This window comes from Anopheles merus, unplaced genomic scaffold (assembly GCF_017562075.2).
Source record: "Anopheles merus strain MAF unplaced genomic scaffold, AmerM5.1 LNR4000292, whole genome shotgun sequence".
Taxonomy (NCBI): Eukaryota; Metazoa; Arthropoda; class Insecta; order Diptera; family Culicidae; genus Anopheles; species Anopheles merus.
The window spans coordinates 37,993-55,607 of record NW_024427872.1 but is presented as its reverse complement, the minus strand read 5'-3'; the positions used below and the strand labels follow the sequence as shown (position 1 = coordinate 55,607).

Sequence of the window (17,615 nt, the reverse complement as noted above, 5' to 3'; positions counted from 1 at the left end):
ATGGGAAGTGAGCACGTGTGTGTGTGCGCGCGTGTGCGTGAGGGAGTGCTGGAAAAAAACAAAAAAAAACGGGGAAAATAAAAAGAGAGAATGAGAGAGAAATAAATAGAACGAACAAGAAAGAGAAGGGAGAGAGGGAGAGAGAGAAAGAGGGAGAGAGAGAGAGAGATGGAGAGAGATAGAGAGAGAGCGTGAGATTACAGGCTGATAGGAGAAGAAGAGAAGCAATACGAACGATAAAGTGGGAGTTGAGCGAACCATGCGTCGGGATGTTTGTGGGAAGCTGGTAAGAGGGAAAAGATGAACACACACATACAACACATACATACACACGTTCAGACTCACGCACAGCATACCAGCCAGTCTCTGACTCTCGAGTGTCTCGGCGTACCATACACGCAGTTTTCACGAGTTGCTTCGAGGGAACGTGTGTTTACTTTCGCGGTTGTAACCAGGCGGAAGTAGTGTGGTGCAAAAATGGCGTGAAACAATTCCCTGTCGAAAGAAAAAAACGTCCAGCACTCCCTGGAAAGAGGGGGTGCCTAGTTTTCCGATCCATTGATGGCATCATTGATGGAAAGCTTAAGGACGGCTCTGGGACGAACATCCTTAATCCTTCCTGTTACTGTCGCGTCCCGTATCTCATCGAACCTGACAGCAGTTAGTCGGCAGTCGTGGATGCTGGAAGCAAGGCCATCGTCATTGCGCTCCATCATGGAGCGGCCCGCTCACAAAGGGAACTGTTGGAGACCAGTCGTTTTCTTCTATTTGCTGTTCTAACCGAACCGTTACCATAGGCGATTGTACGATGATGTAGTAGTGGGAAGGGTTGGTCATCTCCCTGTGCTAGAAATAGCCTGACGCTACGTATCGTATGAGCTGTTTGTGCTGCTCTACGCTGTAACACTCCACAAACTAGATCGTATCCGACGCTCTACCCAGTGCACAGCAGTGTAAAAAGTCTAGGCACTGTGACTGGTCATAGGCAAAACAACTTTTTCCTGAATAGGAGTTATCACAACGTGCCGTTCTCAAAGTGCTCCAAAGCACCAGTGTGATTCTAGCGTGCAAATGGCTTAAAAGGAAACTGGCTCCTACGACTATCCCTCGCCCCTAACGAGATGCACTGTTGGCAAGATTAAGCGTGTGTTGTGAAATTTAGCTGTGCGCTACGTTAGCGTTAGGTAGCTGCGTTCGATGAAGCTGGTCCGAGATAGAATACACCTGTACGATCCGATACAAACAAAATGACATGGACAAGGGGGTGAAGCTAGTCGATATTGGTGGGTGCGTTATTTTGTGCGTATGTGCGTGTGTATCAGTGCTTCCAGCAGCTAGCGAACGACGATACGAAAAAATGTTCATCTAGCATAGCAATGTTGTTGAATTTTGTTGATTCAACATAATAGTTTTGTTCCAAGGTTTGGTGCAACATCTATTACGCGGACTACTGAAACCATTCGTTTAAAATGCAAAACCGATTTGTTAGTGTGTAGACAGTTGTGTCTAACGTCTCAATGAACACTTAAATACCAACCATTTCACGAGAAATAATTGTTGAGTGCATCGTTTGTTCTGTATCCGTTTCTTTATCCCTATCGATATTGCACATTAGATGCTTTGCTCGTATAGTACCATTGTCGGTAACACATCTATACACAATGATGCCACTCAACTTCTGTTCCGATTCGGAGGATGATCCCGAGCGGACGCCAAAGTCGACATCGGAAAACACCATGTGGCACAACGTTATCAGCTGCTATAATGTAAGTGAACCCAAGGACAGCGGATACTGATGTATTGTAATCGTTGTCTCAGAAGCGCAAATGGACGGTGTGACTGTTTAACTTGTTGTGATCGCTATTCCAGTAAACACATTTCCTCACATCTGTCCCACAACCTGCGCCAACTTCTGGGAACGGGTGCATTCTCGGAGCATATACATATTTCAAGACTTGAACGTTGACAGGCGAAGGTCGTGGTAAAATTCAGTAGGATGGAAGGGTGGTTGACATAGTTAGCGCTATTTATACAACAATAACGCCCGTTGTGACGTTTTGTCGCCACAAGCACCGTAACCGTGCGGGGTCATAATGCACCGCCCAAGGCACTCCCCCACAGGCAGGCTTATGCATCGCTACGCTGGGTTCGAAGTTAATATGGGACATGCCAAGTCGCAACTATACGGTATCAACAAGTGGCTGCCGTACTGGATACGCGTTATTGCAATTCGTGTTCTGTATGATGGAAATGTTATTGTATCTCTAATCCTTCAATTTGAAGCGTGATATTATCTGAAGAAAAATTCAAGCTGTTTAATAAATGAGTCTTTTGACCATTTGTTTTATGAATAAATTTACGTATTGTTTGTGGTCTGTACAATTGTAAGTAATAAAAAATGGATAAAAAAATGAAAATGCTGTAATGGAAGGCACAATTGATTACATTTGTGTCTGAGAAAAGTCTGGATCAGACAAGTGTATTCACTTACACTTGTTTCATCCAGACTTTTCTCAGACACAAATTGTAATCAATTGTGCTTTCCATTACAGCATATTTCATTTTTTTTATTCATTTTTATCGAAACGCTAATTGAGTGTTTAAATATTCGTGCTGGATTTTTTGGTTTCGTATATGCTACGAAAAAACCAGCTTGTAATTGAATTTTACTCATATTGATTTTCTAAAGCTATTATATAGTCTGCAGTTACGTGGTGCAATCGTTGAGCTTGATTTTTTGTTACTATCATTAATAAACAAAACAAAACCTCGCCCGTCATGCTACACGGGCAAGAGCTTGACCCGTGGTCATGCTTTTTGTTTGTTGTTTGTCAACCGTTCATGTGCAATAGAACGGTCGCTCCATATAGCCAGTGGCCCGTTTGATCGTGGTGCTGTTTTAGTGGCCCTGGATTGTGCTGCTCTCTCGTGTGACATCCAAATCATGCACCCATTCTTTAATGCATCCATCTATCGATCCATATACATCAATTCACTCAACCACTTCCGTTTTGCTTGCTTGATTGGATGCTGCCCTCGTTACGTTCCCCGGTACAAAGCGGTCCGGTGTTACACATCAATCCGTCCGACCGATTCGATCCCTTTACCTCCAATCTCGCCCCATTGTCATGGCCGAGCGTTTGCAAGCCGTAGCGAAAAGTTGTGAAGGAAATTCAATTACTGCTACATGAAAAGCTTTTAACAGGAATGAGATTTTAATTCAGTTACCGATTTTACCGTTCCTCATATCGGTGGGTCGACAGACTGTTGTAGTTCAGTCTCGGATCCGAATCGGTCCTCGAGCGAAGTTTAACCAAATCGTTCGGCTTGTCAAGTTGTAAATGAAGGCAGGAAGCCTGACCTAATACATATATGTGATGTGTGCTTATTATTTTCTCTTAAACCCTCTTTCTCATACACACTCAATTTCTCCTTCCCCATTCTCTCATAGGATACACGAACTCATGTGGTGGTGGAGCTGTTCAACACCGAAAAGTCGTACGTAGAATCACTACAAACGATCGTACTGGTAAGTGGCGGCTGTAATTGATTCGCTGAGTATCGTGCAACCTATTTCAACTGATTCGTTTCGCTTTGCAGAAATACCTTAATCAACTAAAGTCTCCGGAAAATGCTGGCCTAGTAGATGTGCAGACGGTGGACGAGATATTCTTTATGGTTCCGGCGATTCTGAACATCCACGAACGATTTTGGAGGAGTTGCGACGCCGATTGGACTCCTGGGACAAGATGCAAATGATTGGCGACGCGTTCGTAGACGTGGTAAGTGTGATCGGTTTCACGCGAGTAGGATGAGCAGCACTCTAAACCACTTTTGGGTTCTTGATTTACATCGTACCCAGTTTTCCCGACCGGTAATACTCGACACGTACACCTCTTTCGTAAACAACTGGAATAGAGCAAAGGATGCAATCCGTAGCACGCGACAAAAGTGTCCCGCATTTGCAAGGTTTCTGGAAGCCATGGCACGGGAACACAAGGGCAAACTCTCGCTGGACAACCTGCTGATCAAACCCGTGCAAAAGTTTCCAAAGTATGTTACGTTTCGGGGAAGGTCGACTTCTATAAGAATTCCTGCGGCTAACAATCGTTACTTTTTGCTCCGTTTATTTTGTTGTTTTTTGCGCAGCTACGAACTTATCTTCACAAGACTGATTAAGCACACGGATGTGACACACCCGGACCAGAAGCCGTTGCAGGAAGCGTTAAAGCTTGTACACGACATACTTATGTTTTTGAATTGCAAGGAGAAGGAAGCGCTGGAGAATGGGCAACGTGAAACGGCACTGCGTGAACTGGAGGGTGTGATTGAGGGTATGAACGACCTGGTGACGCCCGAGCGAGCCTTCCTGCTGTTCGACCTGGTGTCGATGCCTTCGGGGCAGGTGACGCGCAAAGAGCGTGGCTTTTTCCTCTTCAACGACCTTCTGGTGATAACGAGCATCAAGCGAAGGAGTGGAACGATACGAAAAACCAATATGTAAGTGGTTGAAGCGGATTATTGTGGGGATAAAATATAAACACCGATCTAATACTATTCTTTCAGGACCTGTCCGGGCAGCGTTGCGTCGACGTTGGATACGAACAAGTATAAATATCTCACGAAGATTTCGCTGGACGATTTGGAAATTGTGAAGTGTAAGTAAAACTCCAACGCCATTGACATCCAAAAAGCTTTGCGTTTATTTTCACCGTTGCATTGAATGACAAGTTATAAGCCATTTCTCGCGAGTCTTAACGTTGGAAGCGCGACATAAGGCCCTTAATTTTGCTCTCGTTGGCTCCCCAATCGAGCAAGCCAACCATTTCGTACGCCTTAAGCTGCGCTACAATGCTCGGAGCATGGGCACGCAGAACCTGCTTTACGTTGGTGGATTGGTTGGGACTATGCAGGGTCGGTTGCATCGGAGGCGTATTGTGTGCATCCTTGGTACGCATAAACGGCGACACGGTCAGGGCGTAGATCACCTGCAGAGAGCCGTGTTTGAGCAGCTCCACCTGCAGCTCGAGCAAGGAGGGAATGGACTTCATGTAACCCATCTTTTGCAACAGCAGTACGAGCGTTTCGTGGTAGATGTACACCAGCTCGTCCCGATGCTTCTCGAGCACTTCGTGTGCGGGTGAGGCAGCCAGGAAATATACTAGATCGATGATTGGCGACCCGACGACACAGTTTTGGAAATCCACCTGTATTGCCAACAAAAAAAGCAAAATAAAAAATCATTTAGAAGTCGCGTAGAGACTAGCTGAAAGTAAATGGTAACGACTCTTACGAAAATTGCATCCACCAGCTCGTTACCCTGGTACTTGAACAAAATGTTGTTGGTCCAGAAGTCACCGTGGTTTAGCACCTTAAATCCTTTGAAATCACTCTCGTACGCTTCGATTGCTTTCTGCAGCGCTTTTGCCGGAAGCTTCAGAAGCTTGTCCGCCATCGGTTGGCTAATGTCCAGCTCGGCAGCCATTTCGCCAACCATACGGATCGTATCGGGGAAGTAGCTCAGTTTATCCTTGTGCTCGGCGTGGAACGTACCCTTGGTAAACTTGGGAAACGCTTGTCCATTTTCCGACAGCATCATTGCGCTGGCAGCATGGAAGAAGGCCAGCTTTTCGACCGCCATCTTGCTCTGCTCGTATGAAAGGCCGAGCGTTTGGTTCTCCACGCTATAACCGCGCGCAGTAAGATCCTCGAGCACGACCAGATCGGACGGTGTCTCCGAGGAGTAGATAAGTCTATGGCAGGGATAAAGTTATTTTGAAATTTAAAAGGATACTTATGTTGAAACGGTTGCTCGTTTCTGAACAAATTAAATTATTTCAATAATCTATCACTCTTGATAGGGCTGAAGCATGATACATCGTTGCTCCAAGCTATTCGTTCGCGATCAATCCTTCTCGGCAGCTACTATCTGATGTGATGATTAGTCATCATATTGCCAATTGGGCAGTGCGCTCCCAAATGCGCCTATTCATTTTCCCGATATCCGATAACGTAACGGTCGCTTTATCACCAAGTGAGAGGTAGTTGTGAATTGTCGGCTATCTGTTGCTAGATAGCGATATGCTTTGTACCAAGCACACAAAACCAAAAAAAGATTGTCCGCGTATAGAGTTCTTTTTGTTGTTGCTTTCAATGGCACGCCGATACGGTTTATGACCTGTTCGCCTGTTGGGTTGTACTGGAGCGAACAATTTCAAACGTAAGCACTGAATGCACGCGACCATATCGTTTGTCTAATCATTAAGTCTACGATATTATATAATGGCTTCTGCAGAACGCATCAGCTGACCATTCCACGTAGAGCGTTTGAATCGATCTAAATCAATCGAGGAAGGTAAGCAGTAAATTTTCCAGTTGTAGGTGTCTATACTTACTGTGGCGCTAGCTCGATAACACTACCGAGCTTGGCAATCATCGTTACCATGCTGGCAGTACCGACTTGTACATGAGAATTTCCTTCTCGAACACATCGGCCTTTTTGAACTGCTCGACTAGCAGCCCTTCGGTAGGTTTAATTTTCGCCACAAACGTAATTACCGTTTCGGTGGGGTTTTCCTTCGACGTGTACCTGGGAAGAAGGTGTAGAAGAATGGGCGTATCAATGCGGGAAGAAAAACGCTGCTTCATGTCTTGCACACAAATTGTACACACTTAATTAGGATCCGGTTCATGGACGATCTTGCGTAGGGATCGTTAATGTCCGCCGACGCTGGCTCGACATCGTATGCCTTGATTTTCACCTCCGTCTCACCGTACTGCGTTTGGATGAGGTTGGTTAGGAAGAGCGAGTTGACAAACTTAGTTTCGGCGGTTTTCGGCATGTCGGAATCGCGTTACGGAACACGGTACAGGGTGGAATGCAGGATGAGGGAAACCGATGCTGAGCTAAGCACTAGATTCGTACGATCCAGGTGATGGTGGCTGGAGCGTTGCAGACGAACTGCCGCTGGATCGTGGTGCTGCTGCAGCCGTAGGTCCAACGGGGCTAAAGAATACTATAAAAAACTAGACCTAGATAAAGCGGTTTGCCACCCTCCGGTATGGTGGCGTACCGAACGTGGTCATATCAATGGAATTGATAAGGCTTATTTTGCGGCACTCACGGCGCCGTTTACATGACGTGCGTTGTGTGCATACTGTTTGCGTTTGCGGTATATCGTCGCATCTTGATATGCGGTGTTCCATTGGTAACGATAGAAAGTGCAGCATGGAATGTACTAACACAGGTCCGAATTCTTGGATTGGTGATTTATGGCTCCGACCGTGGTACGACTCCACGTCTATTGGTTGTTTCAGCAGTTTATTACTCCCAGCGTAAACAATAGATCCAACATTCGCGTATTGCGGAACGAGTTTTTGTGTTATTGTTCTTCTGACAATAAAATCTGGCCATTTCAGTTTCTCAAGGATAGTTCGTATATTAATTGAACCACATCTGGTGTTGTGAATACCGTTGAATTCTTTAAATGTTAGCAACACGGGGTGGTAGAGGTTCTGGTGAGGGCTCTATATAGCCTTTGGAACTTACCTACATTAGTTTATATTTTGTTTCATTGATGTTGGCACGATAACGACCTCGTGCATTTTGACAGGCGAATGTTTACAAAACATCAAGCTGTATAGGATAGCTCGAATAGTTAGAACTAAAAAACACCAGATGGCGGCACCTGTTAGATAAGGACAAAAAGATATTCCCAAATACGAGACAAATATATGATCAAATGAAGAACCAATTCGGGAGCAGGTCAAATAGGGTCAAGTAGCACAGCTGATCGACGAACAGGGCGCCATCGCGAAACGCAGTTAGTAGCAAAATATAAAGCAGAAAGAACAGACTAATTTTTAAACTGTGCAATAATCCTACAAAAGCCAGTTCTAAGAAAGTCTACCCAGCTACTCATTTACTGTTACACACGTAACAACATTTAAAAATTAGTGCGAAACTTTCTATCCAGAGTTATTTTCCTTAAAAAGTGTTCGCGATGACCAAGCGCGGGTTTGATTGTGGTGGCTGCGAGCGGCATAACACCGTGGACAATATGATGCTTTGCGAGAAGTGCAAAAAGTGGTATCACTACGGGTGTGTCGGCGTCACTATGATGGCAAAATATTGGTGCAATTTGTGTGTGATGAAGGTGGCAAAGTGCGAAGCTCAGGAGATGATGGGTCATCTACAGTCCTCTAAGGAAGCCATCGCGAAGACGGGGATGCCTGCTGAAAGCTGCGAAGGCGATAGAAGAGCCAAAAGGGCAGCATATAGCGAGGGCGAAGCCTCGGCGAATAAGCTGTCTGCAGAGGAAAAAGCACCCACAACATTCCATGCTGCAAGAAGGCCTCCTACCACAAATGCATCGATACCAGCGTTACGTAAAAGGTCCAAACAAGCGGCACTGGAAAAGCTAATAGAAGTTCAAAAGCTAGAACGAGAAATAGTCATGAAGGAGTTCGAGATCAAAATGGCTAACCTCAAGTTTGAATATGAAAAGATTCGGCTACAACTCGAGGACAAAGAAGATCAAAGCGATCTGTTGTGAATAAAACCTCGAATACAAAACATAGTGAACACGATCAGAAGCATCAGCGTAGCGAAACAACAAGTGCTGTTCGAGTTAGTGAATCCGCGTACATCGAGAAGGTACTTGCAAATCCTACGGCAGTGGCAGTCGAGGGTGCAGCAATTGGCATCAAAAACTCTGTGATAACGCGGCGATCCTCCGAACCGCATCACGATCCGCACGTCAACATACACTCGCGACCGGAAAAATGCGTGAGTGATAAAGAGTGTCAAATGCAGAACAAAAGAGAACATACAGTAGTTTGTAAAACATTACGACACATTAATTTGCAAAAACAGCTGCAAATTGTGACAAAAAAGGTTTCATGCGAGCCTTGTTTGAATGCACACGATTCCAAGTCATGCTTGTTGAGATCCCGTTGCGTTGTCACAAATAGCGAAGAGCAGCACAAAATGCTCCTTTATGAACCAGTCCAAATTAAAGGGGAGGAATTTCTAACATACAACTATGCGTCGAGAAAATCGAGAACACCGTTCCGCATAGTGTCTGCCACAACAGCATATGGACAAAAGAACACACCAGCTAACATCGAAGAAAGCTTAGCGACAGTATTGGTGCTACTAACACTTACACAAAGCGCCGGTGCAATAGTCCTGCCGGAATCATCGGGAATGAGGTGCACGGCCGGTGTAAAAAGAGAAGTATCCAGCATCAGGCAGATAAATTTGGTGATATCGCGGAGAGGCGGCAGCAGACAAAACGAGTTTGTTCACACTCGTTACAAAAAACAGCTAAGTTTGCTACTTCACGAACAATATTTCACCAAATTAATCCATAACTTTGCTCACTTTCAGGGACTGTCGATTCTACCGTTCCTGAAAGGGGAGTCAAGGTTAACGATCGGTACACAACAAACCGATCCGATGAGCAACTACGGCGACCCTACGGCGGAGAGAAGTCGATTAAGATCGGCGTTCTACGGGTTCGGCAGCTTTCGGCTTTCTACGATCGGGACCCATCTCCGTTGGAGACGAACGCAGAACATTGTCATGAGGGCACACATACGTGCTAAAGTGCGTCTGAAAAACGAAATGTGCAGATTAGGGTTTGATATACACATACACTCACCGATGCCAAAATAAGTGAGGTTATGTTTACACCTTCCGTGATGCTACTTAGGCTAGGTGCTACACATTTACGCGCAGGCAAAATTCATTTTAGCATCTCACAAGCAAGTAGCAGAGAGTACGAACTTAAAAACATAGATCAGCTGAGGTTGAGCGATGAGTTGATTGCAGCGAAGCGCAGGGATAACTGCGACAAAGTCCTTTGCAAAGCACATCAGGCGAGTCCAGAGATAGCCGGCAATCCCTTTCCATTCTGGCATGATATGAAGGTACTCAGCGAAATATGAACACTGTTCAGCTATATAAAGCCACACTGAAAGTCTGCTATAAGTTTATCGTGCAGAACTTAAGTAAATCCTGCTCTAGTAAGGATTTACGGGGTGGGGTGTTGGCACGATAACGACCTCGTGCATTTTGACAGGCGAATGTTTACAAAACATCAAGCTGTATAGGATAGCTCGAATAGTTAGAACTAAAAACACCAGATGGCGGCACCTGTTAGATAAGGACAAAAGATATTCCCAAATACGAGACAAATATATGATCAAATGAAGAACCAATTCGGGAGCAGGTCAAATAGGGTCAAGTAGCACAGCTGATCGACGAACAGGGCGCCATCGCGAAACGCAGTTAGTAGCAAAATATAAAGCAGAAAGAACAGACTAATTTTTAAACTGTGCAATAAATCCTACAAAAGCCAGTTCTAAGAAAGTCTACCCAGCTACTCATTTACTGTTACACACGTAACAACAATTGACATCTGGCTCTATACTCTGGGCCTTTTAAAAGATCAAACCTCTTAGTTCGTCATTCATACGTGGTCGTTATTGGCTACAGCTTATGATTAGTGTTGCTGTTGATTTTACCTAAAAATCTTATCGCATACAAATCACTTTGCATGCAGTAAAATTGCTGGCCACTGCATTAAACTATAGGGCCTCTATATGATTGACTCAACTAACACCTATTTCTCTGAACATCGCTGAGTGACTACTACATCTTTGATATCGGTGTCGTAATTTTGATATCTAAGCACACATATTTTTTAAATGGGCCTCTGATTCAGGAAATGTTTCTGTTGATATGTCTATTTTGTCAGACATCAAAAATCGAATAGAACTTCAAATACATTTGAAGAGAAGGTCAAGGTTTTGGAAATTACAGAAAACTACTTGCTTGCATATTCAATTTTGTTATCATCTTAAATCATTTTAGCTAAAGATGAGAATGTCAGACGCATCATGAAGGAGATCGAACATCTCACCGAGGATAGTAGCAAGCTGATCCAGATTTCCGACCTAACCGCCAGCTTACGATGTCCCCACGGGTCGTTGGAGGAGGCAATCCGGGAGCTGCAGCGTGAAATTCAGCGCCAGCTCGCAGAACGCCAAACCAACGATGCGCAGCTGAATGTGTTGGAGTTGACGTGGAACACTTCGTAAGTAAAGCGCAACTAGTCTACACCCTTCGTTGCCTGTTTGTCGATCGTTGACTGAACTAATTTGATCTTGCAGCAGTGGTATCCAAAACATGACGGTAGTGTTTTCGAAGCCCGAAAAACGCACCCAGTGGGAGGAGATCTTTGCGGAGGCTAAGCAGAAACTGGCAAACAGTGTGGAGCGATGCCAAATACCGGAGTTTTTCGTATCCGTGCCGATCCGCAAGACACGGGCCGGTCTGCAATTCACCTGTGCCTCGCCGACGCTCGGCGTGCAGAAGGACGTGTGGGTGTGCAACAGCGATGGGTACGTGGGTCAGGTGTGTGTGCTCAGCCTAGTGCCAGAACCGTCCGTAACGAGCTGTAACGGTGTGTGCAATGCACGCATACTGTGCGTCTCGTCGGTGCCGGCAAGTGAAGAAGGGTAAGCGAATGAGGATTGCTGGAAAAAGCTTAGCATGTAAAGCTGATCTCTTTCCTCTTGTTTATTTCAGTGTACCAAACTCATCCTTGCTGAACGTCAATATAGCAATCGTGGATGCGTCTGTTAACAGCGGCGTATCGAACAGACCGAACAACGCTACCGTTGCTAGCTCCCCTTCCAAAGTGGTCGAACGTAAGGGTTCGTTCAAATCATCCGAAAGTAGTAGCAGCAGTACACCACGGGCGTTAATCAACAACGACTCCAACGTTCAGCTCGATTCCGGCAGCTCTAGTGAAGAATCGGACGCCGAAAGTCAGCCGGAACGTGTTGCGTCGAATCAGTCGTGCGCTACCAGCGCTTCCCTAACGCCAAACCACCGACAGCAGGATTCGACGGCTAGCACGAACGCAGCCGAGGAGACGGAAAATCAGCAATCGACCATGTGGCTGGGCACCGAGGACGGTTGCATACACGTGTACAACTGCACCGACAACATTCGGATCAAGAAGAACAAGATAAAGATACCGCACGTGAGTGCAGTGTACTCGATCCTGTACCTAGATAATCGTGTCTTTGTATCCCTTGCGAACGGTGATATTTGCGTGTATTCAAGGGATCGAAGTGAGTAGCGTCGTAGAAATTGGAAAAGTGATGGGAGTAATTCATATCTTACGGATTGAAATGTTTATTTTCCCCTTTTGTTTGCAGCTGGTTGGAATGTCTCATCTCCACTGACGGTGACAGTCGGTACAGTGAGCAATCCCGTCGTGAAGCTGCTTAACGTACACGGGAAGCTGTGGTGCGCAATACAGGGAACTATAAAAGTATTAAACACGAAAACTTTACAAGTAAGTGAGGTGTTTTTTTTTTTTAAGATAAGACAAGTGTGCTTGTACTAAACGGTGCTTGCGTTTGTTACTTCTCAGATCGACAGCCAAATTCAAATATCGAACGACTCCAAGCCAATCACAAATATGACAGTATTAAACGACTACGTGTGGATTTCTGTGCAGAACTCTGCCCACATCAAATGTTGCCATCACGAAAGGTACAGCGGTTGTTGACCGTTGCAAAGTTCTGTGAATGTTCTCACTCCCCGCATGAACCTTTCTTTTGCAGCTTTGAGATAATTTTTGAGGTAAACTTAGCACCCTCCGTGAACAAGATGCTCTCGAACTGTGATGACATCATCCGGCAGCATAAAGCCGCCTGTCTGCGGGTGACCTCGCTGCTGGCTTGCAAGGACCTAATCTGGGTCGGCACCAGTGCCGGTGTACTGCTCACGATAGGCGCTCACAACGTTGCCAAAGGATCATCGATGCCGGCAGTGACAGGTGCGCGGTTTTTTGTACCAACCAAGGTTTTCTGGCAGTGACTTAACGGATCTCTGGTGTTATTTTTCTCCCACAGGTCTTCCTCACGGCCATACGGGGCATGTGCGGTTTTTGACGTTTGTCGAATCGCCGGACGGGGACAATGCAGAGCTGTTGGCATCGGAAGGATGCATCCCGTCTGGCGGTGGACCATCGACTCAGCCGGGCGGAAAGTCTAACAAAGCGTCCCAACAGCAAGACCTGCTGGTTATATCCGGCGGCGACGGGTACGAGGACTTTCGAAGCGCAGGGAACAACACGCTGAGTGAGGTGGCGGGTCGCGAAGACAGCACCAATCACCTGTTGCTCTGGAAGGTGTGAAATCCTGCGCTGAAAAGTGACTCGTTCCACTAGTTTGTTGTTTTTCTTTTGTAACCTTTGTTTGAATACCAGAGCACTAGGAAGGCTCCAAAAAGGTATCTCCGGGTGGCATCAGTGACGATGCAATTTTTTGTTTTGTTGTGATGCAAGCTGGTCTTGCAGATTTGTTTTGCCATTTTGTGTTGCTTAGGCCTCGTTTCAACCGCCACACGGTGGGGTATGTGAAGCCTTTTTTTAACGATTTTGAAACCAAGTGCATGTAGCAAGCACAGTTGCTATTGCCACAAGACAATAAGAACACGATGATGTCAACTAACTGTGCATAAACATCCAAGGGGCAAAGGTAAAGGTGTGTGCATTGGGTCGCTTTCGCCCCGCACCTGGATACCGGTTCCTGTTCGTTAGCCACACGCGCTGACTGCACTATTCCAGTGTACTTGTGCGAATATTATCGTACGCCCAAGTACACCGTTGTGCTTAGCCCGTTTTGTTTTTGAGTGTATTAGCCAAGATAGAATCCTTCTCGTATTATTGTAGCCTATTGCAAACAGATAAAAGTTACCGGCATCAACGTTAGATATTCCGCTGCTATAATTAAATAAGCCTTTTCCGTTGTTTCGTTTCGTGTATCGAGCGTCATCTGTGCACAATTTTAACTATCGATCATACCCTCCCTCATAATACATAGTACAGTGTGTAAGACTATCAATATATATATAGTAGCACCTAACACTGTACCGTGACTATTTATAAACCATGTTTATAATTGTAAAAACACATACGCGGCCCGATGAGTAAACGTACGTGCTTTTGGGAACGTAGCAAGAAACATGGACGATGAGCGTCATAGGCGCCAATCCAATCCAAAATTGAATCAGTTAACAGCCAATTCGGAAGTGTGTAGGAAGAAGCCTTGCACTTCAGCTCGGGTGTGGTGTAAATATGAGAGTCCGCTAGTCCGAAACCCCAAGCAGCATCAGGAGCCTGTACCCGGCTAGACGGGACTGGCCAATGTGTGTATACATTCGTAACCGAAGTAAAATGTAATGGTAAATAGAGGTAGAACATTCGTACTGTGCGTTACGTTATTTTTTGTGTTACACACAGCTCTTTAGAAAAAAAAACCAGCAAATCAAGTCATGACGGACCACGTCTGGAAAAGGGGGTGCAAGTAGCAGTGCATCACGGTGAAGGCAAGCAGCATGGCTGCGTTTGAAAACGTAAAGAATTGCCCTACCCACTACCCACTGCTGGGGTCTTACTTACGCATACAAAGTATTCCAGAATGATGATTCATTTGTAACGCCATAATAACACGAAAACTGCACCGATTGCAATTTCGAGCATGAATAGATGAATTAAAAGGTAAACAAATGCGATGTGTAAACATATTGATATAGGCATATTATATTGAAACTCCCTTTAACAATACACTCACAAGATTATTGTGACGAAGAGAAAATGTAATTCTGACTGTTAGTGTTTGCAAAGTGCTTTGCTCCGTCAGTAGTAGTGTTGTCCTAGCACTAGTGTGGAGATTTATTGTCATTTATTTTTTTGGAGTAATTTAATCACTCACCTGTAAACACAACAAACATGCTACGTTACCGAACAATTAGCCAACATGATATGAAATCCTACGTTTACTTGTGCGATATATAGTTTTTGTTTCTTGTATCGTGTTTTTATGTACAGTGTCACCCATAACCAAGTGGCGAAAGCAACATAAACTTGAAGGAATATTATAAAGAAACCCCCCTCCGTGAAATAGCCAGCACCATAGTACGATTTATACTACAATTATAACCGATACGTGACCAGCAAAAGTGAAGAAAGAAAGAGAAAAAAGGGCGGCGAAATACATTTTGTCGAAATTGATCTTCGTTTTGTGTATGGAGCTTTAAAATATGAAGATTTTAAAAAGATAAATAAATGATGACAATCCGTTGATTAACCCTTTTCCAAAATATGATCAACATTGAGCTTAACTTTAACCGCATACATGTACGTTTTGCATGTTCGATTTGAGTCGTACAAAGCGTTTGCGATATACCTACAATAAGAACGCGACGGTCGCGCTTACCGTGACATCATTTGGGCCGTGTGAGAGAGGTCAAAGCGTCACTAGAACCATCAGCCATCGGGGGTGTCATAAATATACACCCCCTGCCCACAGACACGTACCCGTGCCGTTTGAATGCTTCACTCTTGTGCGCGAAGATTTAAGCGTGTGAAAATGCAACGTTAGCGTAATTGTTTTCTCTGCATTGTGGTTGCTGCCGGTGGTCAGCACTATTTGTCGCTCGATGCAATATTAGAGTTTTTGTGCAGTTTTGAAGAAAATTTTCACTATCACAGCTGTATACATTACCCGCTCAATAAATTTCTTACGGCTTTTCAGTTTATGGTAATAGTGTATCACCGCTACACTAACATAAGTTTTGCTTTCAACTCCTTTTGCAGTATGGTTCAGTAAAGCTCCCCCAAACAACAACATCTAATAATGTATCTGTGCGCTTTTGTCCACACCATACCAGTGGGTGTAAGGTATTTGAATTTTAATGTCATTAACCCACCACGACCTTGTCCGTATGAAGAACGCGCTACTACTACCACCTTTCATTCCACACTGGACGTCTCGTGTTTTGAACATTACCATGTGCGAAAGCGCTGGATACCACGAAACAGATGCCATGCTTACCTTACCTTTGCCGGTTTGGTGTTGATAAGCGTGGGTGTTTTAATAGTTGTCTATCGTCTCTTCATATGTGGTGATGGTGTGAGATGAATTGGGTCAAATGTAAGCAACTGCATGAGGAAGGCAAACTAATAGTTATTTTACAGTACTACCAATTATATTAAAACTGTATCATCATGTACTAAAGATCGTCAACTGCGTGTGCTTTGGAGGATCGATTTTATTGACATTTTAACCTGTCGCTACTTTGCAGTTAACCCGAGTGACATGATGACTGTAGCTAACCCAAACAATCCTGATCTTCTTTCTATTACTGATCTTCTTTCTACTTCGTTTTATCATTTCTTTACTTTCTGTAGGAGGGTAAGCATAACTTGTGTGATGTCTCGAATATGAAATAAGAACAACATCTCGATCAAACCACTTTCCAGAAGAAAATTGGAACATTGACAAAAGCACACATGTTTGTTGGTTGAATTACATGATACATGTTATACTCAGCGCTCATCACTCGATAATCAGTCATCTATATGCAGTGAAGATAATGTTGCGGGTAAAAATATTAGAAATCAATAAATAATACCATACAAGGTTAAGTTAGGTGTAGACTGCCACGTAGTTGAATTTCTAAAATGAGTTTAACAACTGTAAGAATATAATCATAAAACCCACAATACACACAACCAACAACATGCATCGTTGAACATGTGCGTGTTTTATTCTAATCACTTGTGTAAAAAAATACAATTCATTAGCAAAAGTAGCAACTATGATTTATGGCTTAACAAATGTGGAGCACAGTGTACAAATGTGTGGGACAGTGTATCTAGACAAGCCAGAAATTAACAATACATTCTATTGAATAGAATTCCTGCTAATGAAGAAGCTCCTCCCGGAGGATGTAATTTACGTAGCCTCTGCACGTACCTAAGTGTTTGGTTACATTTCCATAAAGTCCTTGAATTAGAGTTCATCTCTTATCTCCAAAAGAGCCATCTTTAATACAGAAGACATGCAGAACCATCGTGTGTGATTAGTGTCATAGTCAGTAAATATTCCCCGAGACTTATCGAAGGTGTTAAGAGGCCGCGTTAAACTTTGCACCTGTTTTTGACAATTACAAAAAGACTCATTTGAGTTGCAGGGCATAGGGACAGACCACCGGAACAGATCGGCTTGTTTATGCCCGAAGAGTAGTGCTGGTGTTGAAGGTTACGAACTGACCCTGGACACCAATTTGTGTTCCAATCGTGGTCGGTCGCCTGTTTTTTTTTGTGATCATTGTGTTCCGCCTTACTGAAAGTTTGACCCACCAATAGTTGGACCGTAACATCACCGTGGACCAACTGTGTATGACTACTACACATCTGGTAGAGCACGGACCGTAAACAATGCCCAACGCATGATTCATAGCTGCAGGAAGCATCGGCTACCTGTTGCGTATACGCAACGCAGTTGGTGTTTGAGTGTCCGCACGTGTTGAATGCTTTGAATTGGCACCATTCAAATGCACTCCGCAACGAGAAAAGGAAAGAAGGTGGTGTAGTCTATGAAGGCAAATGATACCAAACTTTACACGCATAAGTTACCGATGTCTGAAGGGGATGACCACGGTTTAGGAGGGCGGATGTGTTACGGTGTGTGTGTGTGTGTTCAGGCGCTTGTTGCGTCTTGGGAGAGTAGTGACATGCTCCCAA

At 44.5% G+C, this 17,615-nt stretch overlaps 1 protein-coding gene and 1 pseudogene across 1 annotated transcript; one reads left to right on the top strand and one right to left on the bottom strand.

Annotated features, from left to right (window-relative positions):
- The first annotated feature begins 1,037 nt into the window (after positions 1-1,037).
- On the top strand, positions 1,038-15,098 carry LOC121602082 (rho guanine nucleotide exchange factor 17-like). Its single transcript, XM_041930846.1, is given in 14 exon segments — positions 1,038-1,766; positions 3,452-3,529; positions 3,601-3,703; positions 3,706-3,782; positions 3,863-4,053; positions 4,150-4,500; positions 4,567-4,658; positions 10,880-11,102; positions 11,179-11,526; positions 11,597-12,147; positions 12,235-12,374; positions 12,453-12,574; positions 12,646-12,860; positions 12,937-15,098. Coding segments are annotated over 14 exon segments (2,880 nt in total). The 5' UTR covers positions 1,038-1,661; the 3' UTR covers positions 13,221-15,098.
- LOC121602083 lies at positions 4,686-7,196 on the bottom strand (annotated as a pseudogene).
- Positions 15,099-17,615: the final 2,517 nt, after the last annotated feature.